Genomic DNA, 26,565 nt, shown 5'->3' on the forward strand with positions numbered 1-26,565 from the left:
ACCACTCAAATGAACAAGCAAAGGCCATTTATTCAGAGCTTGCTATAGCCGGGGAGTCAGCTGCCATCACTTGCATTTTGGCAGAGATTCACAGGTGGGCAGAGCTTGCAGTGGAAGAGAGGGGAGGCGCCAGGTGTGCCCCACCTGGGGGCTGTTGGCCCAGCTAACTAGAAGTGGGACATGCTAGGTGATTGGCTAGCAGGCTGAACCTTCTCTGGTTGGTCTTAAGCTGGAAGTGGAGACCACTCAGCTATTAATCAAGTCCTGGCCAGTTGTCATGGGGGTTATTGTTTGCTCCTAGGGCAGTTGTTTGATCCTGGATCAGACCGACTTCCTACAAGTCTGATGTACAGCACATCGGCTCCCTGGGCGGTTCCTATAGATAATGGGTTGGTTTCCTAGGCTGTGGCTTGTGGGTCAGAGTTCTGTTTTTCTATATGGTTTGGCCATTGGACATTTGTATACCCGATTTCTAATGTGTTTTTGAAAATCACACAAATAACTGTGTCTTCTCAAATCTACATATTGTTGGTTTTTTTTATTTTAAAACCTTGAACAATAACAATAACCCAATCATCTTATTTCCTTAAACGTAATATTTAAGTATTCAAAAAATTGACCTAAATGGGAGGGAAACAGGTCTTAAAGTCATCATTGTTCAATGAAAACATTACTGTCCTAGAGCCAGAATGCCTAAGTTCTAATTCTGGGCCCCATGGGTTTGGTGACCTCTGGCAATTCATCTGCCCTCTGAGCTTCGGATTCCTATTTTGTTTTTTGTTTGTGTTTTTGTTTTGTTTTGTTTTGATTCCTATTTTGTAAATTGGGGAGAATAAACTCTTCCGATCTCAAAGAGCTGCCATAGGAATCAAAGATAATATTTTATCAATGCATTATTATGATAGCTACCTAATGTCAACAATAAAAATATTACAAAGAAATCACGTATCATTAATAGAAAGTTCCTCCCATCCCCATCCCAAGGTGTGTTGTTTGTTGTTGCCCTGGAGGTAAGGGGAGGAGTAGCCAAGGAAATAAGAGTTTGATCTTGCCAACCACCTTACAGATGCCAAACCCGAGGAAGCCCCCCAGATCTTCCTGAGCACTCATACTCTGCAACCTTTCCCTCGGAAACAATGACGTAGTGGATGGTAATGATCTTAACCAAATCTCAGGCCCAAATCTTAGGCATCACTTAAAAAAAAGAAAAGAAAGGAAAAGAAAAAAGAAAAGAAAAGAAAAGAAAAGAAAAGAAAAGAAAAAAGAGAAAGAAAGAAAGAAAGAAAGAAAGAAAGAAAGAAAGAAAGAGAAAATACAAGCAAATTAACACCCAAGAACCTACAACTAGCATTATTCGTTAGATGCAAAGAAAAAAGATCATAAGGAACAAAACTTAACGGTTTTTCTTGTGGGGAAGAGTGAGGTCTTTGGGACACGGGTGATCATGATCTTCCTTATACTTCTTTATAAATGTCGCCACCTTCACTACAACTAAACATGTCTTTAAAATATTCTTGACATTTTATTATAGAGATCAGAAATCTGGAACAGTGATGATAATTCAAGTATGTCTTAGCTTTTTTCTTTTTTTTTTTTTGCACGTGAGGATGACTTGGTCTATCAATGACAGTAACTAAGGTTTGCTAAGTTCTGACTGTGTGCTGCAGTGTTTTAAGAGCTTCATATGGATCGTGTTGTTGCATCCCGTCACCCCCCCCCACACACACACACACACTGTACAGCTAAGGGAGAGAAGCCCCAGGGGGGTGAGGTCATTGCTCAGGTTCATAGAATCAGCGGGGTCAAAGCCATTGCTGTTCCCCGGGACACCCCACTGCCTTCCAAATCTCTGACTCCAAGGAGCAGCTGCGGTGTCCAGGGGGTGGCCTTAAAAGCACCTACCAAGCAGAGAACCACTGGCTCAGTGAGCTCTATTTTTTTTTCTTTTTTAAGATTTTACTTATTCATCAGAGACGCAGAGACACAGGCAGAGGGAGGAGCAGGGTCCCTGCGGGGAGCCCGATGGGGGACCGGATCCCAGGACCCCGGGCCACGCCCTGGGCCGAGGGCAGCTGCTCCACCGCTGAGCCCCCGCGCCCTCCCCCCGCCCCCGAGCTCTAGGCTGAGGAAGCCAGAAGCGGCTCAAGCAAAGCCTGGCGTGGACCCCACGCTAGCCGGCGCCGGGTGCCCGGCCCCACCGGGCCCTACCTGACCGCTGCCCCACGCAGGCTGGTCTCCCCTCCCATCTCCACTGTCCAGATAAGGCAAGAACGGGGACAACGGGCGGCCCCGGCCCTCGCAGCAGCACAGACCTGCCCCGAACCCCTCCCCTTGGAGAGCTCAGGGCAGGCGCTCCCGGCCGCGCGGCCGGTCCCAGGAGGGCTGCACCACGCAGCGGGCCCGGAGCCCGACGCACCTGGGCCCCCACTCCCGGGAGACCGAGCGCCGGGGGGCACAGCCGCCTCTCAAACTCCGAAGGCTTCCTCCGCCTCTCCTCGGAGGCTTGAGGGGCCAAGCGTGGGCGCCCTCCCCACGTGCCCAGAAAGGCTTTTCTTTCCCGCAAAGAGGGAGGAGACCTCTTCACCCCCGAAGGACCTCTAGAGGGACACGATGCCCATCACTCACCTGCAAGGTCTCCCATCATGCCCAGCGAGCCCTCCCGTCACCCCCAGCGAGCCCTCCCGTCATCCACCAGCGAGCCCTCCCATCACCCCCAGCGAGCCCTCCCATCACCCCCAGGGAGCCCTCCCATCATCCACCAGCGAGCCCTCCCATCACCCCCAGGGAGCCCTCCCATCACCCCCAGGGAGCCCTCCCATTACCCCCAGCGAGCCCTCCCATCATCCACCAGCGAGCCCTCCCATCATCCACCAGCGAGCCCTCCCGTCATCCACCAGCGGGCCCTTCCCATCACCCCTAGCGGGCCCTCCCATCATCCACCAGCGGGCCCTTCCCATCACCCCTAGCGGGCCCTCCCATCATCCACCAGCGAGCCCTCCCGTCATCCACCAGCGGGCCCTTCCCATCACCCCTAGCGGGCCCTCCCATCATCCACCAGCGGGCCCTTCCCATCACCCCTAGCGGGCCCTCCCATCATCCACCAGCGAGCCCTCCCGTCATCCACCAGCGGGCCCTTCCCATCACCCCTAGCGGGCCCTCCCATCATCCACCAGCGAGCCCTCCCGTCATCCACCAGCGGGCCCTTCCCATCACCCCTAGCGGGCCCTCCCATCATCCACCAGCGAGCCCTCCCGTCATCCACCAGCGGGCCCTTCCCATCACCCCTAGCGGGCCCTCCCATCATCCACCAGCGAGCCCTCCCGTCATCCACCAGCGGGCCCTTCCCATCACCCCTAGCGGGCCCTCCCATCATCCACCAGCAAGCCCTCCCATAATCCACCAGGGGAGCTCTCCCATCACGCCCAGCGGCCCTTCCCATCCGCCCCCAGGAGGGATTTTCCATCCGCCCCCGGTGCACGCCTGCGCAGAGGCAGCCCTCGGAGAAGGCGGGAGCGCCGAGGCGGTGGGGCGTCGGGTGAGTGCGGGCGGGGGGGGGGGGCCTACGGTTCCACCAGTTCGTGTCCCCGGAAAGGACTTATCGTCGCGCCTTCCCCGAGTGTGAGTGACGGAGACCCGCCGCCCTCCTACGAGAAGGCTGAGTGGAGGGAGCCCGGGCCGGGCTGGCCAGGCCGCTGAGGGCCCGCCTGCAGCTCGGGATGGCTGGGGGGGGGGGGGGCCTGCCCCACTGCACCCCTCCCTGACCGCCTGCCGCAGGGGGCTGGGGGTGGCAGTTGCCATGGCGACCAGCGGCGTCCGAGCCTGTCCCTGGGGAGCCCCGGAGAGGGAGAGGGCGCCCGGGCCTGATCTGCCTCGTTGGGGCGGGGCGACGGCTCGGCTCAGCAGCGGGTGAGGGACGCGAGCGCCGGCGCCGCCGCACGTGCAGGCGGCCGAGCAGGTGGACGTTTCGAAGCAGCGCCGCGGCCTCCGTGGGTGGAGCTGTGACGGCGGCGGGCGGGCTGGCCTCCGGGCGGGCTGGCCTCCGGGCGGCTTTCCTCCCCCGAATCCGCGGGCGCGCGTTTACGGTGGAGGGAGAGAGGCCGCCCCGCGGGGCTGCGGCGTGCGGACGGCGGTGGAGCCCTCGGCGGGGCCCGCTCCCCGGTGCACCTTCCGCCAGGCCTCGGGGGCGCTGTGGACTCAGGGATCCTCCGCCTCTTCAGTCGCCAGGTCTTCCTGAAGGCGCCCCGGCTGCAGACGTGCTTCGGCCAGGCGGCCGCTTGTGAGCGTCGGTGTGGTGAAGACTCGGGCTCGTGGGCGCCACGAACGCGGGCGGGCAGCCTGCGCGGGACCAGTGTGAAGCTGCGCCTCCCGCGCTCGAGGCGGCCAACACAGGAAGCCGCCGGCCGCGCACACGCCTGTTCTGCGGTGGACGGGAGGTGCACGGGGGGGGGGGGGGGCACGGGAGCTGGACAGGAGGTGGACGCGAGGTGCACGGCAGGTGCACGGAAGGTGGACAGGAGGTGGACACGAGGTGCATGCGAGGTGCACGCGAGGTGCACAGGTGGTGGACGCCAGGTGGATGGGAGGTGTACACCAGGTGCACGTGAGGTGGACGCGAGGTGCACAAGAGGTGGACGCAAGGTGCACGGGAGGTGGACGCGAGGTGCACGCGAGGTGCATGAGAGGTTGACGGGAGGTGCACGGGAGGTGGACGAGAGGTGGACGCCAGGTGCATGCGAGGTGCACGCGAGGTGGACGGGAGATTGATGTGAGGTGGACGGGAGGTATACGCAAGGTGGACGCGAGGTGGATGCGAGGTGGACATGAGGTACACGAGGTGCATGAGAGGTGGACGGGAAGTGGATGGGAGGGGCATGAGAGGTTGACAGGAGGTGCATCGGAGGTGGATGCGAGGTGGACGCAAAGTGCATGGGAGGTGGATGCGAGGTGCACGGGAGGTGGACGCGAGGTACATGCGACGTGCACGGGAGGTAGACGGGAGGTGGATGCGAGGTGTATGGCAGGTGGACACGAGGTGCACAGGAGGTGCATGGGAGGTGTACACCAGGTGCACGTGAGGTGGACGTGAGGTGCACAGGAGGTGGATGCGAGGTGCACGGGAGGTGGACGTGAGGTGGCCGCGAAGTGCATCGGAGGTGGACGCGAGGTGCATGGGAGGTGGATGCAAGGTACATGCGAGGTGCACAGGAGGTGGACGGGAGGTGGATGCGAGGTGCACGACAGGTGGACGTGAGGTGCATAGGAGGTGCACAGCAGGCGGACATGAGGTGCACGGGAGGTGGACGCGAGGTGCACGTGAGGTGGACACGAGGTGCATGCGAGGTGCACGTGAGGTGGAGGCGAGCTGCATGCGAGGTGCACGGGAGGACGCCACCAGTCCTCATCCACCCCGGACGTGAAACCGTCCTGTATATGGCACAACCAGCCAGGCAGGGAGGCCAGTGGCAGTCGGCCCCGCGGGGACTGGGTGCCTGGGAATCCGGTGGCTCCATTTGATGTTGGCCCACAGCCGGGCAGCTCAAGGGGAGAGCCTGCAGCCCCTCCCTGCACCGCACAGAGGAAGCGTCCAGTCAACAGACGCTGCTCACATTGCACCCCACGGATCACTTTGCCTCAGCACAGTGATTTTAGGCGACGCTTGGGAAAGACAAAAAAGTGGAGCGTGTCCATTTTTTAATTCCTTTTTCATCTGCTTTAGGGTCTTCTTTTCTTTATTCTTCTTAAGTCAGATTGGATTTTCTGGAGGTTCTGTGAATACACGGGTTAAGTAGTTGTCACCGCGTGCTGAACCCCTGGGTTGTGTACTAGGGACTCTGAGGAAATGAGAAAAATTTCAGACCCGTTTGGGACAAAGTCAGCATTAGTCCACACTATTAAAAAATGTACCTAGGGGATCCCTGGGTGGCTCAGCGGTTTAGTGCCTGCCTTTGGCCTAGGGCGCAATCCTGCAGTCCCGGGATCGAGTCCCACGTTGAGCTCCTGGCATGGAGCCTGCTTCTCCCTCCTCCTGTGTCTCTGCCTCTCTCTCTCTCTCTCTCTCTCTCTCTCTCTCTCTCTCTCTCTCTCTATCATAAATAAATAAATAAATCTTTAAAAAAAAAAAGGATCTAAATCCTGATCCCCTGTGGCTCTCTCTTGGTCCCTTACTCTAGATGGGATGTCGTTCTTCCCTACCAGTGGGGATGTGAGGCTGGATCTCCTGCTGGTACAGAAGACCTTGCAGGGTCGGTGGTGGTGGAGGGAGATGCCTCCGAAGCGGTACAAGGGCCTGCACCTTCCAGCGCCTGAGGACGCATCAGGTTCTCTGACGCAGCTGCAGGGCAGGAGCCTGCCAGCCGAGTGACATTTCCCAGGGTAAGGCTTGCCCTGTGCACCTTGCAGGAAGGTCGTGAGGATCAAATGAGTTCACGAGAATGAAATGCTCTGGAAAAGCCACATGCTGTAGAAATGGAACATGTACACTTACCTTGGGGTTTTAAATCCTTGACCTTCGTGTCCCCGGAAAGGACTTATCGTCGCGCCTTCCCCGAGTGTGAGTGACGGATCTCACACAAAATAGCGCTGGATCTGCACAGAATGCATGTTTCCCTGTGTCTGTGATGCAGCAGAGACCCACGATGAACACCCGTGAGCCCACTCCCCAAAACCAAGAAGCGAATGAAGGGATGACCAGCATCACTGGGCACACCTGAGTGCAAAGAGCTCTGTCCCCACCTCACATCCACTGTGCAGCACTCAGCCTCGTGGGGGTGGAGGGTTACTGGGCCAGCAGGAGAAGCAGGGAGACTAAATGTGTGCTTCCCGTGTTGCCCCCTAGGATGGCCAGCCCACGCCGCTCTCCAGCCGAGTGACTGATGCCCCCAATCCCTCGCCTGCTGTAAGTTGTTTTTCTTGTCTAATTCGATGGGCAAACAGCATCTCGTGGTGCCTTTACTTTGTATTTCCCGGATCGTTTGTGAGGATGAGCACTTTTCCCCACATCTTACTCTTCCCCTACGTTAACCGTATATAATTACTTAGATCATTTTTCCTTAGGACACCGTCCTAGCTCAGCGAATGCCGTTGTCTTTCTGAAATGCGACTCTCAGTTTCTCTACCTGGTGCACAGTTCTCCTTGCACACCTCACCCGATGTAACCCCCTAGGGGGACGCTTTCCTATGTGCTTCGAGCCCCTGGTACGTCCCCTTCTCTCTGCTTCTGCTGCACTCCTGGAGCACTTGTGACTTGTGCTTCCGTGTCCCCACGTGCCCCAGGGCCTTGGCCCCGCGGCCCAGCACAGAGCCTGACCCCAAGTTAAGGCTCAGGTTAGTAAACATTACTAAGTGCTTTTGGCAAAATTGGTAAAACGCAGTGAAGTATAAAGAAGAAGATGAAGAAGACCCATAACCTCATCTCCCGGGAGGGCTGCTCTTGGTGTTCAGACGTGAATCCTTCCAGGCCTATTTTTTTAAAAGATTTTTTATTTATTCATGAGAGACACAGGCAGAGGGAGAAGCAGGCTCCCTGCAGGGAGCGCGATGTGGGACTCGATCCCGGGACTCCAGGATTACACCCTAGGCTGAAGGCAGACACTCAACCACTGGGCCACCCGAGCGTCCCCCTTCCAGGTCTTCTAAATGCATACGTGCTTGTATTTAAATGGAATGGTTTCGTCTATCGCTTGCCATTAGGAGGTACTATCACACGGTGGACACGCCAGAACTTCTTCAGAAGTGTTCAAAAAAGGGGGGAGGGGTTAAATGATCGAACTGTATTTCATCTTGAGAATATGTCAGAACTATCTTGATTCAATCCAGTTTGATGAAAGAACAAATGGAAGTGTTTAATGCAGACTTGAAGGATGTAGTGAGTGTCATTTAAGGAGATTGTGCTCCTTTACGTTATTAAGAGGATACCGTTTCAGGGTCTTTTCTGGGTACGTCATTCACCCCTACTGTTTGATGGCCACAGAAGCACTTCCTCAGCTCTAGGTGCCTGCCGCTCCTCTCCTTATGGCTCTGGTAGCCCAGGTTGTGTGTGTCTGTCTGTCTCTCCTCCCCCGACCTGGTTTTTAATGACCGGCTGCTAGGGCAAGCCTCCAAGCAGTTGGGGACTAAATAGAGTAGTCGGGAGAGCTGCAGGAATCTTCCCTCCTCCACAAGGAACAGAGCCCGGAAGGTTTTAAGCGGGGCTGGTGGTTGAAGGCTTCCTAGGACTGGCGTCCACACCATCCAAACACTGAAACTTGGCACTCAGAACCAGGCTGGCACCCACTTTGGGCCACAATGGGCCCAGGGCTGCCACCTCCGGGCATGGCGACCACCCATGAGCTCACTGCGATTTGTTTCTGGCACTGGGTGCAGAGTGTCGGTGTAGGGACCCTAAAAGGTTCCCCACTGAAGAAGAATAGAAAGGTAAAAATCCACATTTACTGAGCAAGGTCAGTTAGGTGAAGATAGCTCCATCTCACCAGTGCGTTGCTTTGACTAGTTCCTTAGTACGTTTGAAGTATTGTTTGATTCTCAGAAGTTACAATTCCCCCACAATATATGATTCTTTTTCTAAAAGAGTTTTTACATTGTTTAAGTTGAAACTAGAGAACTTGTAACATGTTTAAGGCTTTTGGGGGGGACTTTTGTGGCTGGAAGCTCTCTGTGGTTTCGTACCAACTAGATGGACAGTGAGCTCCCTGAGGATGGCACCCGGCCGGGTTCTCTTGGTAACACGGTCGGTGTCTTATGGAACCGAGTGCTCAGCGACACTATGTTAGAGGAGACGCTGAGGCATAAAGAGTTTCAGGAACATTCCAGGGTGACATACTGAGAAAGTGCTGCAAGGACCTCAGGCAGCACCCTTGCAGGGAGACTGTGGGCACAGGCAGCCAAGCCACTCGGGTCCCCGCCCCCGACCTGGTAGCGCCTGTCCCCTCGCAGACGCTCCTGAGTTTGCCAGCAGGAGGGGGGCAGTGATGTGATCCATAGGAACTTTGTAGGCACATTTGGGTTTAAAACCTGTTAGCTTTATGCCACGTAACCAAACCTTAACGGGATTTATATTAAGGGTAGAGGGCGGGAAATCAAACTCCATTTTTATTTTTTTAAAGGTGTTTTATTTTTTAAAACATTTTATTTATTTATGAAAGACATGGAGAGAGAGGCAGAGACACAGGCAGAGGGAGAAGCAGGCTCCATGCAGAAAGCCTGATGTGGGACTCGATCCCAGGACCCCAGGGTCACGACCTGAGCTGAAGGCAGATGCCCAGCCACTGAGCCACCCAGGCGTCCCTCAAGTTCTCTTTTTAGGAGAAAATGACAGACCAACCACCTACGCTGCAGAAAGGAACTCTGTAGTTCCCTTTCACCCTGGTGCCCAGGGCTTGACCACAAGTCATTACACATTCACGTCCACCTGCTGTGCCTTCCTTGGAGCAGCCACCGCACACCTGGGACCAGGGACTCAGCAGCCAGGGTTTATCAGGTGGCTCCTGTGTGCCAGGCTCGATTCTAGGTGACAAGCGTTCACCCCATGGACAAACAGGTAAAAAAATCTCTGCCCTCGCAGAGCCCCCATCCCAGCACGTCCCGAATGATGCTTAATGCTCTTATGCTTTCTAAGCTGCGGCATTTCCAGGCTCTGAAGTCCAGACTCGCCGAGCTCCTTCCAGGGAGGCCCTCCCGGGTGTCTATTCCTCTCCCGGATGCACCTGGCCTCGCCTCCTGGTGCCCTGCAGACACCGGGCTCTCGGACACAAGGTCCTTGCTTTAAACCTTACTTCTCGTTGCAATCCCAGCTCCAAGCACGGGGCTTCTTTTGCACACAGGAGGTTCTTTCTCATGAACAACCGAACCTTCCAGAAGGTGTCTGAGTTGCCCCTTTCTCAACACGAGGGGGAAGGAGTGACTCCTCCATGCAAATCTGGGTGCAGGGGTGGGGGGCAAAACCTGACCCTTCAGGTTGGGGTCACCCACCTTTGTCCTCTATCGGTGTCACTCGGGCCACAGACACACCCACTCCGTCGCACACACAGATGGGCACTGATAGAAATTAATGATCTCATTACCCTCCTCCTGACGGCCAGCAGCACCTGCTGCCCTCCAGGCTGTGTTCCCTGCAGATTCCCTTAAACCTCTTCATTTTTCTCAAACACCAGAGGTTGGTCCCTCTTCACTTTGAGCAGCTGACCTTACCTTCTGCGCCAAAGGAACGTAGATAAGAACCCTCAGCTCATGCCCACTCACCTACAGAATGACCTGTGTCTACGTCTGTCCTTTTCATTGTCCCTTCTCCATCCCGGGGCTCATTTCTCTGGTGTGGCCTTCTTGTCTTTCTGCCTCTGGAGGGACGTGTGTCCTTCGAGCTGACAGCCCTCTTTCCCGTGCACACCGACCTGGTCCTCTCTCTGGCGCCTCCCCAGAGAGATGCCTGGTTCCAGGTCTGGGGCACATGTGTGAGACGAGCTCAGAACATCCTGTCTCACTGGAAAGCGAGGATGTTAATAAAGCACCAGGTGGAGGCAGAAGGTCTCAGGAACCAATTAGAGGAGGCTCCAGGGTGGTGCGGTTGGTTGAGCGTCTGACTCTTGGTGTCAGATCAGGATCTCAGGGTCGGGAGACGAGCCCCGCTTCAGACTCTGTGCTCAGCGCAGAGTCTGTTTAGGCTTCTGTCTCCCGCTGCCCCTGCCCCCTGCTCTCTCTTTCCCTCAAATAAATAAATCTCTAAAAAGAAAAGAAAAAGAGGCTCTTACCTGCCAGATGGGCAAGTGACATTAGTGCATATAACAAAAAAGGCAAAACAACATGAAAGGAAACTGATAACTTTTGAAAAATGCTAAAAAATCAAGATATTATTTTAGCAAGTGGCAGATGAAGGAATCCCGCCTTCATCCTGCCTTCCCTGCCTGCACCGCACCTCACAGGCAGCTAATTAGTTAGCTAAGTAATTGGTAAGAGGTTTGTCTCTGTGGGGGTGTGCTACGAATAAATAAGGAGAACTCGCGGAATTAGGGCAGCACTTCTGTGACATCGCTTCACAACTTCTGGGATTTTAACTTCCAGTGAGGAATGGACTTCGGCACGAGACCTCTCCATCGCCCCTGCCGTGTCCTCGCTGCCCAAATCTAACCGCGCCTCGAGATCTCACGGCCGAGTTCAGGAAGGGCGGGGTGGGGTGGGGGGAGGAACATGCTAGATCCCATCGGGAAGACGGAGCCAGCAACGCACAGAGTGTGGGAAACCGCAGGACAAATGGCCCGGCCTCTGCAACCACGGGAACAAAGTGGCAGGGGCAGAGAGGCGCAGGGCAGGTGTCCAGATGGGGAGAGCTGGGGGACACATCAGGGCAATACGTGTGCGATCTGCTTGGATCCCCATTTAGAAACAAACCGTATAGAGGGCAAGAACATTCGTAGGACAGTCGGGGAGGCCGAGAGCAGAGGCTGGGTATTTGATGCTCTTCCGGGATTATTCGTGTTGGGGCGAGCCGTGATGATTGGGTTGTGGTGATGTTTAAAACCACGTCTTTTAGAGATACATTCCGAAAATTTACAGACAAAATAACGTTCGCGATTCCTGGGGCAGGAAGGGGGTCGAACGGAGGAACCGTGCTTGGCCACATACTGGTAGTTGACGAGATTGAGTGACAGGTACCTGGGGCTCCGTCCTAGTGTTCTCTCAACTTCTGCACCTGCTTGAAAATGCCCAGACGTTTAAGGCCTGCTTCCTGCTCCCCAGCTTTATGCCCCCCTTCTGCCCTCCTCAGGCTCGGCCAACCTTCCTGAAAGGCTCGTCTGCTCATGCTGCCTCCTCTTCCTCACTCCCTACTCAGTCCTCCCCCACAGCGGCCTGCCCACCCCCGTGGAAGCTTCAGTCCCCCCTTTCTAGGCAAAGCCTGTGAACCCTGACTGCTGTGCAGCCTGACTCTGCAGCCCCCTCCATCCTCTCCCGGAAACCACCCTCCTTGGGCCCTTGGACATGGCCCTGTTGTGGCCTCTCCCACTACTCTGTCCGTGGCTTCCAGCCTCTCCTCCCTCTGCCCGGCCCCTAAGTGTGGGCACCCCTGGCTTCAGTGTCTGCCTCCTGCCTGGGCCAGCTTCTCCCTGCGTCCATGGCTGTCCATACCCTGCTGCCTCCCTCATCAGCCTGGGTTTCTTCCAGAAACTCTAAACCACACCTCCAGCTCCAGTCAGCATCTCCACTGGGAGGTCCCCTGGGAACAAATGCTCCAAAGCGCAAATAAATTCCTCTCCCACCTGCCCCCCCAAGTCTGTATGTTCTGTGTCCCTCTCCATGGAGACTATTAATTCCGTACCTGCCCAAGCCTGACACCTGAGGGCCAGCCCTGGCTCCTTTGTCTCCTTGCCCCCTTGCTCTGGCCTCCTAGACCTTTCTCCAGCCCGTGCTCTCCGGCAACCATATCCCCGTGGGCCTGGGTAGACACTGCTTCCTAGACCAGCCTCCTGCCTTGCTTCCTGGGCTCTCGTGCGTGCTTGCTTCCCTCTGCAGGGACCGCGTCCCTTCTCTTGGCCAACCCCTTGTGTGCTCCTGAGATGTCCCCTCCTGTGATCAGCTGGTCTAGATGAGGTGACCCTCCCTGCGGGGCCAGCGCCTGAGAGCAGCCACATCCCTACCCAGGGCCCCTCCTGTCCAGCCGCAGCCTCAGCTCCTGTGACCCTCCCGACACCCTGCACAGGCCGGTTCCACACCGCCTCCGCCCCACAAATTCTTGTCCTGCTCAGTACCTCAGAACGTGACCTTATTTGGAAATAGGGTGGCCGCAGATGTAATCAAGCCATGAAGCCGAGGTCCTGTTGGAGCAGGGTGTGCCCCAATCCAATGTGACAGGTGTCCCGGTAGGAGGGGAGACACAGACATGCGGAGACCCAGGGTGATGATACAGGTAGACGGGAGCCGTGCGTCTACAAGCCAGGGAACACCAAGGATTGCCAGCAACACCGGAAGTTGCCCAGTTTGAGGGGCTTTGTCACGGCTGCAGCAAGACGTGAATGTGAGCCCCTTCCTCCCGCTCACGTGCATCTCATCTTGAGGGGACCGGCCTATTCCTGCCACGTCTTTTGCTCCGTTGAGGCTTCTTGCTGACTCAGGCCTCCTGTGCTTGGCACGGGGCAGGCCCCGTCGGCAGGCGGTAAACACCTGTTGGCTAAAAACGAACGTGCCTCTGACTTGGTCTGTTCCCTTTACTGAAGTTACATCAGAACAAATTCAGAGCAAGCACAGAAGCTCCGGGTTAGGGTTAGAGCAGAGGCCCCACCAAGCCGGGAGCATTCGGCTGACAGCCCCCGCTGGGCCCCCGTGGGTGTTCATCCACCTGGAACCCTGGGCTGGGTCTGTGGCAGCCGGAGGGCACGCCACTTCTGGCCTTGCACACCTCGTCATGATTCTGAAACGCTGGATTTAAAAAGTTCCACTGGATTGGAAGTCATTCTACCCTCACAAGAAACTTCCGTATTATGTGGTAATGAAAGAAAAGGAAGAGCTGTTAGATTCTTCATAATTTCTACTATTATACAACTTATGATTGTAAAAAAAAAAATGGCTCTAATGTTACCCAGGGCACCTGGGTGGCTCTGTCGGTGGAGCGTCCAACTCTTGATTTCTCAGGTCGTCATCTCGGGGTCATGATCTCAGGGTCGTGAGATCAAGCACCACTTTGGATTCCTGAGTTCAGCAGGGAATCTGCTTCCGTTTCTTCTCTCCTCCTCTCTCTGCCGCTCCCTGCACTGTCTCTCTCTTTCTCTCAAATAAATTAATAATATCTTAAGACATTTCTTTAAAAGTTATCAGTGGCCCAGAGCAAGCGTCTCAGTGGTGACATCTGAGCTGTCCCCTCTGTCCTGAGCCTCCCTGCCCCTGCCTTAATCACCAAACCTGGTATGTTCATCGAAGCAACCGCAGGTTCTCATTTCAAATGTGAACTGTTTTATTTGGAAATTTTTTAAAAATTGCAGTATTTGCTCTACTTTTTTTAGGGGTTGTTTTTTTTTTAAAGATTGAATTTATTTATTTGACAGAGAGAGTGCACCAGCAAGGGGAGAGGGAGAGGGAGAAGCAAGCTCCCTGCTGAGCAGGGAGCCCAGTGCAGGACTTGATCCCAGGACCCCAGGATCATGACCTGAGCCAAAAGGCAGACACTTCACTGACTGAGCCAGCCAGTCACCTTAGGTAAACGCCTTAGGTGTCTCTTATCATTATATAGAAGCTTAATACTTTACGAACGATTCATATTTTAAGCCTCTTAAAATTAAAAGACTAATATTTTCAACAAATATCATACAGGCCCCCCAGCCCCCTCTGGTTGTCCACAGTGTGCCATACAAACACCATTTCCTCTGAGGCAGCTCATGTACAGGGGCCGCTGCCTTCTGAGTCAGGGCAAGACCCTGAGTATCTCTCCAGCTAGATTCAGAAATAACTAGTACCGAGTCACTGTGACAAGTCAGGATAAACTGGTTTCCGCGGCACCCAGGAAACGCAGTACGGGCTGCCTGAGAGGACAGAGATATTTGAGCCCAGGAGGAAAGGCTGAGGTGGGGCAGGCAGGGCAGAAACGTCAGTGTGTGCGTAAACACGCCTCCTGGAAGCCACAGAGCTGCCCTGACGCTTGGGCAGGAAGCCGCAGGAGTGGGGTCAGGCCTTGTCCAGCTACCAAGGGACCAGGTCTTGTTCCTGTGGGCCAGGGGCCAGGGGAAGGGTTTCCATCAGGAAGGACAGGGTCCCAGCTGCTTCAGGAGGGCAGTGAGGCAGCTGTGGAGAGGGTGCCTGAGGGAGAGCTTGGAGGCGGGGTGGGGGGCTGGTGCACACTTTCCGTGAGAGGCCGGGAGCCCTGGTAGAACCCGTGGGAGAACCAGAGCAGGGGTGGCTGGGGGAGAGATGGGAGCCAGACTGGGCTGCTCTGGGGATCACCAAGGACGGAGACTCAGGAAAGGAAGGAACTGGCCCACAGAGACCCAGCCAAAGTGAGAGAGAAGTTGAGAGGCCTGGGGCCGTCTCACTTGGCGGAAGAGGGGGCCCAGCTGGTGTCCTGTGGCTGAACCTTGGGGCCACCTGAGGCTGTCAGGTTTCCTTTCTGCATCGAGAGCGCTTCTCAAAAGCCAATGGGGGTGTTCGCATGGCTGTCAGTTAAGTGTCTAACTCTTGATTTTGGCTCATGGTCTCAGTCTCAGGGTTGTGGTAGGGAGCACCGCACAGCATCTGGCTCCCAGTCAGTGGAAGAGTCTGCTTAGAATTCTCTCCCTCCCTCTGCCCACCCTGTCTCCCCTTCCCCCCACCCCTCCACCCCCACGCACTCTCAAAAAAAACAGTAAAAAAAAACAAAGAGAAGTGGTGCATTCTACACAAGTGAGTGAACAGAAAAGGATAGCAGAGCGTTCTAGAAACAGAACAGGGCTCCAGGGGAAACTGTGAGGCCTGGCAGGGGAGGAGGAAACCTCCTGGCTCAAGGGAGATGTGGGGCGGAGCAGGTCGCTGTGCCCAGACCCACTGTCCCTGCAGACCTCTGGGCACTTAGCATGGGGCCTTGGATTGCTTTTAGCCATAAGCATTGTGTTAACCAGGGGCAGCGCCTTCCTGGAATTTCATCTGCAAAACGTGTTTTCTGCTTCACTTTGCTCTTCCTGGGAGGTGCTCTTCTGGGAGCTGGTAGGGCGCTCTGGGGGTGCCTGGAGGAATATAATCGGGCCCTTGGTCAGTTGTGGGCCGGAGGTGAGAGCGGGGTAGGGAACAACTGTTCTGGGTGGAATGGAAGGGTCCGTGAGGGCACCTGCGAGGTGCCAGGGGCGCCGGTGACCAGAGTCCGGCTCCTCCAGCCCAAGCGTCTGAGCTGAGCTGCGTGTCCTGCGCACACAGGCGTGACTGAGAGGCTCAGCACGGCGACCGCGGGGGCCCCTTTCACTTCCTCCAGTTTCATGCTTCGGACCCTTGAGGAGGGGCAGCGGCATGAAGGCCGGTAGTCCGGGGAGCCCTCTGCAGCGCGGCCTCCGGGTGGGGGGGGGGGCCTTGGGGAGACCACCCTGGGGCCAAGGGCGCCGGCAGGTGCAAGGACGCGGGGGCGGGGCGGCCGCCCTGCTCCCCAGCGGGGTCGCCCCGGGGCGCGGCGGCGGCGGCGGCGGCGGGCGGCGCCTTGGGGACCCGGGCGCGCCCCGAGGGGGGGGCGGGGCGGGGCGGCTGGGGGGCGGGGGAGGGGAGGGGAGGGGAGGGCCGCCCGGCGCCCCGCGGGCCGCACAGTGAAAGGGGCGGCCGGGCCGGCGGGGCCTCCGCGCGCCGCCCCAGGAAGTCGCGAGCAGGAAGCGCCCGCGGCGGGTCGGGCGGCAGGTGAGGCGCGGGCGGGGAGGGCGGGGAGGGCGGCGCGGGGCCGAGCGGGGCCGAGCGCACCCCTGCGCCCCCCAGCCCCCTGCGCCGCCGGCCTCGGGCTCCGCGGGCTCCGCGCGCACCTGCCGCGGCGGGGCCGGTCCCTGCGCTCCGGCCGCCCCGCCCGCCGGCCTTTGTGCTGGGCCTGCGCCTCGGCCCGGCCGGCTCGCCTCCCTCCGCGGCTCCGGGGCCCGGCGGCGCGGGATCCGGGATCCGGGATCCGGGCGAGCCGAGCGGTCCTGCGGGCCCCTCCCCGCCGGGCTGGGCCGCGGGGGCCGCCGCCGGGACGTGGGCGTGCCGCCGGGGAGGAGCTGCCGGCCGAGCCGCGGCCCGGCCCGGGACAGCCGCGCAGCGCCGCCGCCGCCTCCGAGCCGCCGGGCCCGGCACCCCGCGGACCCTCCGGTTAGCGTCTGAACGCGGCTCGGCGAGGCCGGAGTCCGCAGCCGCAGGTTTGCGCGTGTGGCGGCGGGAGGAATCCCGGGGCTGCCCTCCCGTCTCCGGGCTGGGGGCCGCCGCGGCGGGGACGTGCGCCCACCCGGCCCCGCAAATCGTGGGAAGCTGCCTGAGTTGCTGACCCGTTGGGTTTTGCCCCGGCTCCTTCCTGGGCCACGACCCCGGCCTTGGCTCTCACCCTGCGCCCGGCCGCCTCTGCAGCTTGTTTCGAGCGTCGCCTTTGACCTCCGGCTCGTTGGTGGGGAAGGTGCGGGTCGGGAGGGACGGGTCTTTGGTGTCTAAACCACAGCAAGAGGTAGTGGCCCCGTCCTTGATCTTTATTGTGAAATAGAGCCTTGAAAGGGCAAACCTTAGAAAGTATTTTCTCTGGAAAGGAAGCTGTATTCATTCCCCCCCCCTTCTCTCTCTTTCCAGAAAAAAAAAAAAAACTTTGGGGGAGGGGACATGCACCTCCCTCCCCATCTTTGCCTTAGAATAAGATCCGCTTTGAAAACTTTGTCTTTAAGCAGATTATTTAAAGTCTGCACAGGGCTGCTTAGATGATTTACAGCAGCGCTCCGTTCTGGAAAGGCCCTTACTTGTTCCATTACTTTCTTTCGGGCTTTGTCTAGTCTGGGAGAGCACTCAAAGTTGCTCGGGCGGCCGGGTCACCCGCGGACCCCCGAGGGTGCGGCTCGGCCATGCGTGTTTCCCTCCGGTCATTCCTTTCTAGTTGCCTGGTTTGGGCTCCTTCAGAAGATGGGTATACGTGCCAGTTAACAGATTTTGACAGAGCTGTCTGGGAGGGTTCTGAGGTCATCGTCCTTAATGGCAGAGTGACGCCGGGGGTCTGACTTCTCCCCTGGAGTGAGTTCCAGGGGCGCCTATAAAGAGCAACTGGCGGAAAGAATGTGTCTTCTTTCTATGGAATTGGGCTTTGTGCCAAACACAGGTGTCCAGCTAGTGCCCTGCCTCCTTCTCCAGTGCTCTTCGGGAGGGGACAGACCAGGCCAGAGGAAAAGAGGTGGGAAGGAGGATGGGGTTGAGAGAAGGTGGACCCGAACCCCCTGGGCGAGCCACGTTGGGAGGGAGCACCATGCCTCACGGGGGACCTCAGAGGGCCCCCTGGGCTCTGAGGAAGGAGCCTCATTAAATTGAGCTCTTAACATCACACATGTAAAATTTCTGCTTTTCCACAGATGAACTGCACTTACCATGAGAAGTATAGCACTTGCTTTCACCTATTTTACAGGGAAAGAACCTGCATTTGTTTAGAAAAAAATTCAGGTTTTCTTCCTCTGCTGATTTCCTGTGCCTTCTGGATTTTATTTTAAATTACAGGTTTTATCAGAATTGAGATTTATTGACTGATTGATTCAGATGGCAATAGAATACTCCTCCACACGCCAGGCCTAGATAAGCAGTGTTTGGACAAAGGGAGAAAGTGGACTCTGACCATCCATTTTCAGACATTATAAAACTTAAATCAGATCCTTTACTCTGAAGTCAATGTCACAAAATTTGTTTCTCAAAGCATATTGAGGCCCATTCATTTTGAACAGAATTTTAGTAAAATAGTTTTTAAAGCTAGGTTTTGAACAAAAACATTTTTTTTTTTGAAGCATTCGTGGAGATCGGTTTAACACATCTCTTGAGCACTTGCTGGGCATTAAGTTTGAACCTAAGTCATGGGAATGGGGCAGCCGCTTGTAGTTGTGGCTCCTTCTTATGGAGCCTTTTACTGAGCCTCTTCCACACACCAGGCCTGGTGCTAAGGGCTTTCCTGGGATGAGCTCCTTTCCTCTTCATAAGAACCCTAAAACATAGGTGCTATCATCCCTATTTTTTAGCCCTGCAGGGGAGCAGACAGTTGGTGGTGAACCTGGGATCACACAGCCCGAGGTCAGCTGCGGTGGGTCCTGGGTGAAGGGGGCCGGCAGCAGGCTGGCGGGCTGGAGGAAGCAAAGGTGTAGTTCTGGCTGGAGCAGGCACAGCTTCTCCCTTGCCCCCTGAGAGAGATGGAGGGGTCAGGGCCGGGGTCCTGGGATTTAAACACAGCAAGGATTTTTAATTTTTGACTAAAAGCGTGCAGGGAGACCCTTGAAGAAGGTGCAGCGTGTGAAGGGGGAAGGCTGGACTGAAGCGGGTGGGGGTCCCGGGCTCGAAAGAATTTAGCTGGAGCCTTCCCACTAAACTGTTTGCTTTGCTTGCCCGTAACCACAAGGAAGTTGTTTGAAGACGTTAAATAAATTTCAGCTGCTTAAAACTGAGATTAACGTTTACTCAAAAGTAGCTTTCTTTTTTTTTTTTTAAGATTTTATTTATTTATTAATGAGAGACACACACAGAGAGAGAGAGGCAGAGACACAGGCAGGAGAAGCAGGCTCCACACAAGGAGCCCAATGTGGGACTCGATCCCAGGTCTCCAGGACCACACCCTGGGCTGAGGGCCGCACGGAACCACTGAGCCACGTAGGCTGCCCAAAAGTAGCTTTCTTTTATAACAGTGAATTTTCAGTAAGTGTTAAGACACAACAAGCCATGCCCCCGCACGCACCAGGTCCCGTGTTACCTAACACATCGGTCCAAAAGAGTCCTTGTTGCCAAGCATAGAGGATAGACTGACAACACGCCACGAGGTTGGCTTTGGGACAGGACAGGCCTACCTAGTGTGCTGGGCATCCTTGACGATCTCAGACCTCCCATTCCTTCCTGTCTTGCTCTGCCTTCAGGCCTAACTTCGGAATGGGGTCATTTTCCATGGCCTCTGAGGTGGGCACAGGAGAGGAGACATGGAGAGGCAGACACACAGGCTCCTTCCCATCACATTAGATGCATTTCCATTTGGTTCCAAGACCACAATTAAATGATTGGTTTAATGACCTGCCACCTCATCCAGATGTGTGTGCTTCTCTGCTCGTGCAGCTCGAGGTGGCCCGGTTGACAGTGGGTAGAATCAAGCAAGTGCAGTTCCCTGGACACACTCTGGTAACTGAGCACAGGACATGACCACTGAGCACATACTGGCTTCACGTGAATACTGACGTTGGCTCCATAGAGTATTGCGGTCAAGAGCAAATGTGTTGGTCTGTAGATGCCTCCCAGGTGGGGGTGGACCCTGGGTCTGTATATCCGTCATCAGAACTCCACGTGGAAGTCATTTCTGTGATCTTTGAACAAGCTTCCCGAGGGTAGATGCTCTGCTTCTACTTCGTAGCTCTCGTGCTGGGAATTCGGGTCGTGCTGGAAGTCCAGCTTTGGTCGGGGCTGGCTGACACCTGCACAGGATGTCACTCGAACCGCGCCCTTGTGGGAACACCTGACCTCTCACCTCTCCTTCTCCTCATAGAGAGCCGAGCCTCTGCCGGAAGGAAGAGGGCAAGCGAGACCCAGCAGGACACCTCAACGCACTTTGTGGTTCGTGTGAGCTGCAGGGGCCAGAGAGAAATACTTGGAGAGCCAGGGTGATAACCTGTCCATGAAGCGTCCTCTCTTCTGACCAGAGCTCCGCGGTCAGTGTGGTGTAAATGGCTCCACTCCCCGCCGGCATTCGCTTCATCATCTCGTTCTCCCGGGATCAGTGGTGAGTGCTGGCGCACTGGTCCTTTGGCCTAGTGCTGTGCGTAGATGTGGGCCATCAGCATACAGCGCGTGTGCATGTCTGGCCTCCCCGTGTGACCGTCGAATGGCTTATCGGTGGTGGAAACTGATGGGAACGTTGCTAAGTTGTCTTCCTCTTTGGTTCTGGCAGTGACAGATAGTGTTTGGACTTCTTCCTGGTCTCTGGTAGTTTCCGTAATCATCACGGTCTCTACAGAAAAAAGGACCACTGGCTACCGGCACGATCCTAAAATGGCTGTGGAGGAAATAAATATGTGAGCACTGAGCCCAGCAAGTGGCTTAGCTGGGGCGGAATGTGCTGAGACAAAATGAAATCTAAACAGGTTAGCGGCAGACCAGAACACAAGCTCTCCTTGCGTGCTCTCACAGCCCTTCTCATAGCAGGTTCTGGAGTCCCACACTCCTTCGAGGAAGAAGAGGGCAAGTGCAGTCTAGAGCCAGGCTCTCCATCCTCTCGCCCCACCCCCCAAAGGGTGCTCTTCCCTGCTGGTCTCTACTGGGAAGGAACAAGTTTTCCTCTACCCTCTTAGGTGCTTTCCTTGGGGGCATGCAAATTAAACTAGAAAAGACAGATGTGGTCATGTGTGTACTGGAGGTCGCGAAGAACATGACTCAGAGGGCTTCTATGCCGTCTTAAAAAGAGAAGAGGAGGTGGAGAAGGGCGTGTATGGGAAAACAAATGACTTTTGGGAAGGTTAAATGGGCCCTTTGGGGACTGGATGGGAGATCTGATAGTGCTATGGCAGCATCTGGTTGGGGGTGCGGTGGATACTTCTCATGTCCAGTAAGAAGAGACACCTCCCCCGGTTGCTCCCAGGGAGAGTTTTATGGCACTTGAGCTCTAGGTGGCTGTGCTTTTAGGCAGGTGAGAAATTTCTGGAATTCAAATAGTTTCAAAATAATTCCAACTATTCAAAATAGTTGAACTATTCAAAATCGTTTCTCTGCCATAGTGGAGTCTTCTGGACCCCTTCATCTCTGCCATGACAGCCCACTGTGGCTGTCACACCGTTTCCTGCTTCTCAGGCCCCTGCTGGTTGGTGGGCACCCCCAGGGCCCCAGATGTCACCCCAGACCTCTGCCTCCCTTCCAGAGCCGTTCTCTTGTCACTTCATTTCATGTCTACCAGTAACCCGGCCACAAGCTCTAGACACTTACTTTCACCCAGTGGGTGCTTACCTTCACTTTCCTTGTCTGTTTTGTAACTGTTTTGTTACAGTTTTCAAACTAATAGAAAATTGTAAGACTATCACAAAGACCAGAGATATTGTGTGTCACACATTTCTTTTTTTTTTTTTTTTTTTTTTTAGATTGAGGCACTGGTTAAGCAGGGCATCTCACACTTCATATACATGTGCATCACCTGAGAACTTGTTAAAGTGCAAATGGTTAGTCAGGAGGTCTGGGGTGGGGCCTGAGAGTCTGCATTTCCCAGGGGATGCGGCGCCCTGAGTCCATAGACGGCACTTTGGGTAGCAAGATATACAGTATCTGTTCCATCTCTGCCTCAGACTTGCTCTTTGACCTTTACTTTCTAGATCCCTGCTTCCTTCGCTGTAAGGCAAGAGGGATGGCTTTAATGTTCCTTCCAAGGGCTTCACGTTTTTCTCCCAGGCGTTGCCCTTCCTAACAACACCTTGATTTCCTTTGGGGACCTGACTTCCCTCCTTCGTGTGCAGTTGTGGGATTGAGGCAGGCTGGCTGGGTCCCGGGAGCCGGGGGTGGGGGACCCCCGCAGGACCAGCCAGGAAGGCCCTCGGCTTCATGCAAGATAGAAATCAAACACGAGCCACCGAGAGGAAGGAAGGACAGAGTTTATTAAAGACACAGAGAGTGTGGATACAGGCCGGGCATTGGGGAGAGTCAGAAAGGAAAGAAGAGTGAGTCTTGCATTTGCTCGGGGCCTGGGGTTTTTATTGATGGTCTGTGCCTGTGTCTTATCAGCAATCCCGGAACAGAGACACGTGCTTAGCTGTCCCCTGTAAGTCACTTATGCCCTGGATCCAGGAGTCTTGGTGACTCAGTGGTCTTGGGAAAGTTCATGACGACTCCACCCGGTCACTCCTCAGATGTTATCTATTGTGCTGGGAGACTCCAAAGAAATCATTAACTCCTTGAGTTTTACGAGGAGGACATCTGTTATCTGTTCTGTAACAGCTGTGTAAGGTAGGGTGTGGGTCCTAGCAAAAATAGAAGCAGGAAAAAGGGAGGGAAAGCAGGTTTTTTTATGGGGTCCCTTTAGTTTTCCTGCCTCAGTAGGTGGGTAAGTCTCAGGACTTTCGGGTCCAGTGTGGCACCCGACAGAGGGCCTGAGGCTCTGCTCCCACGGCCTTTCTCGTACAGCCCATGTCCCCCAGGAGGCAGGCTGGGATGGCCAGGGTGGCCACTGGTCTCTGTCCTGGGATGCTGAGTCTTGGGTGGAGTAAGCCTGGGTCGAGGGTCTGTTGGATGCAGCTAGTCCAGCTGGGGCCAGGGCTCAGCCAGCAGACACACCTTCACTTTCTGCCTCATTTGCTTCTCCCTCCACCCCGTGTGTGTATATATATGTGTGTGTGTGCATGTGTGTGTGTGTATGTAGAGATACGTATACACACACACACATTTTTTTCCTGAATCGTTTGAGAATGACTTGGAGGCATTATGCCCTTTTATTTCTAAATATATTGGTGTGGATTTGCTATGAATAAGGTGCTGTCCTGTAACTGTGCATGAAGGTCAGAATCCGGAAACTTAGCATGGATGTGATACCGGGATCTAATCCACAGTCCACATCCAGAAGTCCTAGCAGATGTGCCCTGATGCCTTGTGCAGCCTCCCCTGGTCCAGGACCCCACCCACAATCACATGTTGTGTCCAAGTTGTCCTGTGGGTTTGGTCTCCTTTAATCTGAAGCTCTCTTGGCCTTTCTTTGTCTCTCATGACCTTGACACTTTTTTAAAGATTTTATTTATTTATTCATGAGAGAGACAGAGACAGAGAGACACAGACAGAGACACAGGCGGAGGGAGAAGCAGGCTCCATGTAGGGAGCTGGACGTGGGACTCGATCCCGGGTCTCCAGGATCACACCCTGGGCTGAAGGCGGCGCTAAACCGCTGAGCCACCCGGGCTGCCCATGACCTTGACATTTTTGAAGAGTACAAACCATTTATTTTGTAGACTGCCCCTTGTTTTGGACTTCTAGTATTTCCTCATGATTAGATTCAGCTCACGCTTTTCTGTCGGGAACACCACAAACGGGGGATAACTTCTCACTGCTGGTGAAGGAGCTACGAGTGTGGGTGCAGGAGGGGCTGAATGCACCAGGTGCTGTTGGCTTGGAAATAACGTTATCAGGGAGAGCTGGAGAGAAGGGCAGAGAAATAGATACCTGTGGTTGCGTGTGTGAGTGGCGTGTGTTGTGGTTGCATGTGTGTCTGGTGTGCTTGTGTGTGTGTTGTGTTTGGGGTGTGTGTGGTGTGTTTGCTGTGTACGTGTGTGTCGTGTGCTGTCTGTGTGGGGATTGTGTGGGTTGTGTGTGAGTCACAGGCCCTACCTCTGCCTGCTAAGAGGCCCATGGTGTTCCCGCAGTACCTTGGCAGCGGTGAGCACAACGGGTGCCGGATCTTGGTCTCTATGTGCCATCTCCCACGCAGGGAGCCAGGTGTCCTTGGACACTGAGCCGAAGTCAGGGCTGGGCCATCAGGCAAAGTAGGATGAGTCGGGAATATTTTGTACCAGAAAATAAGGAGATCCTAGAACATGAAGGGCTCTCGCTGGCTAAATCTGGAGTGATTTGAGATTTAAAATAAATGATACTGGTGACAGATTAGCCTGTTGAGTAAAATAAGAACCCCATGAGCTGGCACTGCTGTAAATAAGTGCATGCACGAGTGGGAGAGAGGAAGCGCCCCGCCAGAGGATGCCAGCTGCTAAATAGAGCTGCAGGGCCGGCATTGGGCCACCGTTCCATGACCCTCAGGATCGCAGCTTCCCATCAGTCTCCAGTGGACACACTCTGTGGGGGAGTCTGGAAGGACAGGGTAGCCACGTCAGCTCCAAGTATGTCCCCACAGACTCCCTGTTAATCACGTAGAGGGGAAAAAGTGTCGCTTCCCTGAGGGACAGACAGGGGCAGATAGCCCCTTACCAGGTGGTCAGTGCCAGTGGCACCGACATCGTGTCTCTGCTTTAGGATGCTCCAGAAAGGACTCACATCATAGCTGTATGTGGTTTCATTGTTCCCCAATTAAGGACATCTTTGGACTAATTTTTATGCAGGATCCTACTGCTCAGGTACTCTCACCTAAAGCATTTATTTCTCATTTGCCTGTGACTTCAATAAATAACACTGACGTGGAAACAGATACTGTGCCCCGCATCTCTCAGATTGAAGCATGCTGTTCACCTGGGAACACGTGTGATGTTCAAGAACGTGGCTAAGGGGAGTCTGGGGTGCACACCTGTCCTGTGCTGTCATCACCGAGATGCGCTTTTTTTTTTTTGCTAGAATCTTGGCATGAACCCCAGCGCTGTTCTTGTAGCGTGCTTGCGGATGTGAACGAGGCTACCGCTAGACATAAGCACAAAGCAAGCGCCATGCCGAGGAGCGGAAGGGTTCTGTAGCGCATTTGTAATCGTACGTGTTACATTGCCAGACCGAAATGTGACACCAAACAAACATGTAGGTATCAGATCACGTTAGTGTCCTGAGGCTGCTGGGACAGCACCACCCACGGTGGGGCCTCACAGGGCACAGGCTGCAAGTCAGAGATCCAGGTGTGGGCAGGGCTGTGCACCTCTGAAGGCTCCAGGGAAGGGTCCCTCCTGCCTCTTCCAGCTTCTGGGGTGCTGGCAGTCCCTGGCCTTCCGTATCATGGCTCTGCCTCTGCGGTCATGTGGAGGTCTTCACACGGCCTTCATAAGGACATCAGTCATTGGATTTAGGATCTCGTGTGATCTGAGGTCATATGTGGGTTCAGTAGGACCTCAACTTAACTGATTATATCCACAGGACTTGGTTTCCATGGTTCTGAGGTTTTTTTGGATGGACTTGAATTCTGGGGGGGGGGGGGGGGACAGGATTTAGCCCAGTGCAAAATGGATAATAGGAAATAAATACTATCCACAATCCTGCTTCATAAATGATAAAGGAAAACAAAGCGAGGATAGAATTAATTACAACGTGGGAAAACGAGTCTGGAGGGTCGTATAGGCCTCCGGTCCCATAACCCTGGCTAGTCCCGCAGAAGTGAAATGTCTGCTCACTCTCTAGGACAGGTGTATCGATGTGACTGCTGTGGTCAGAACCTTCTGGAAGGGAAAAGCTCCTGGACCGCTGGCTCTTACCCTCCTCTAATCCTACATAAACAAGATAAGGAAAGGAAGAGAGGAAGGACAGAGAAATAGGGAAACTAGGGTCAGCCCTGACACCAGCCAAATAGAAGATGGGGCTTCCTGTTTGGTAGGAGACTTAGAGTCTGTGTCCAGGAGAATTCTAGTTTGCTATGTAGGTTCACCCTTTGCTCTGACTGCGGGACAGCTTCTCTCAGAGTGCCCTGCCAGCCTGTAGGCACTTAGCCTCCCCAAAGAGGCTGATTCATCGAGGAAAGTGCAATTCAGTCCAGAAGCATGTACTGCCCCCACCCCGTGGCCCCTGTGCTCATAGGGCATCCCCCAGCAAGGGCAGTCAGGGAAACCACCTTCACCCCACTGGGCCCTCGCTGGTGAGACCTCCATGTAGGGACTGTCCATTAGAAGATGGGGACAGAGGCCCAGAGGTGAGAGTGGAGGCCCAGGTTGGCCACTAAGGCCCGAAAACTTAGACTTTACCATCTAAGAATACTGGGGGCATGAGGGCCCCTGGGGAACTGCGGACATTTTCTGGACACAGAGGAGCTCTTTATTTCTGGATTTAGTCTATTTAATAAATTTGTTAATGTATTTAATAAGAATCAAATATTTGTGCGTAGAATATTCTGTTTATGTCTAGGTAGAGACCAGAGAGTGTGAACCCAAGGCCGGTTGAAGTAGAGCCACTCTTCCGAAATCCTTAGCTCATTGATGATGAAATTCAGATTCTCCTCCTTGATAACACACCTATGAATGGGTGTCACGTAGCTTCCTTGAGGGCTCCAGAACCTTCTCTGAGACTCTGATCTGGGAGGTCCTGGGG

General features: G+C 55.0%; 1 protein-coding gene across 3 annotated transcripts in view; it reads left to right on the forward strand.

Annotated features, from left to right (window-relative positions):
- Positions 1–15,546: 15,546 nt before the first annotated feature.
- SLC37A1 (solute carrier family 37 member 1) overlaps positions 15,547–26,565 on the forward strand; it is a 63,318-nt gene continuing 52,299 nt past the window's right edge. The window contains exons 1-2 of one of the 3 annotated variants that reach the window (XM_055313773.1): positions 15,547–15,714; positions 20,141–20,374. In XM_055313773.1, the coding sequence (XP_055169748.1) occupies positions 20,319–20,374 (56 nt within the window). In that variant the 5' untranslated portion in view covers positions 15,547–15,714; positions 20,141–20,318. Of the gene's footprint in view, positions 15,715–16,243; positions 16,324–16,721; positions 16,809–20,140; positions 20,375–26,565 lie in introns of those variants that run through there. The other 2 variants (XM_055313775.1, XM_055313774.1) reach the window with 2 other exon arrangements.

This window comes from Nyctereutes procyonoides, unplaced genomic scaffold (assembly GCF_905146905.1).
Source record: "Nyctereutes procyonoides isolate TBG_1078 unplaced genomic scaffold, NYPRO_anot_genome, whole genome shotgun sequence".
NCBI classification, from domain to species: domain Eukaryota; kingdom Metazoa; phylum Chordata; class Mammalia; order Carnivora; family Canidae; genus Nyctereutes; species Nyctereutes procyonoides.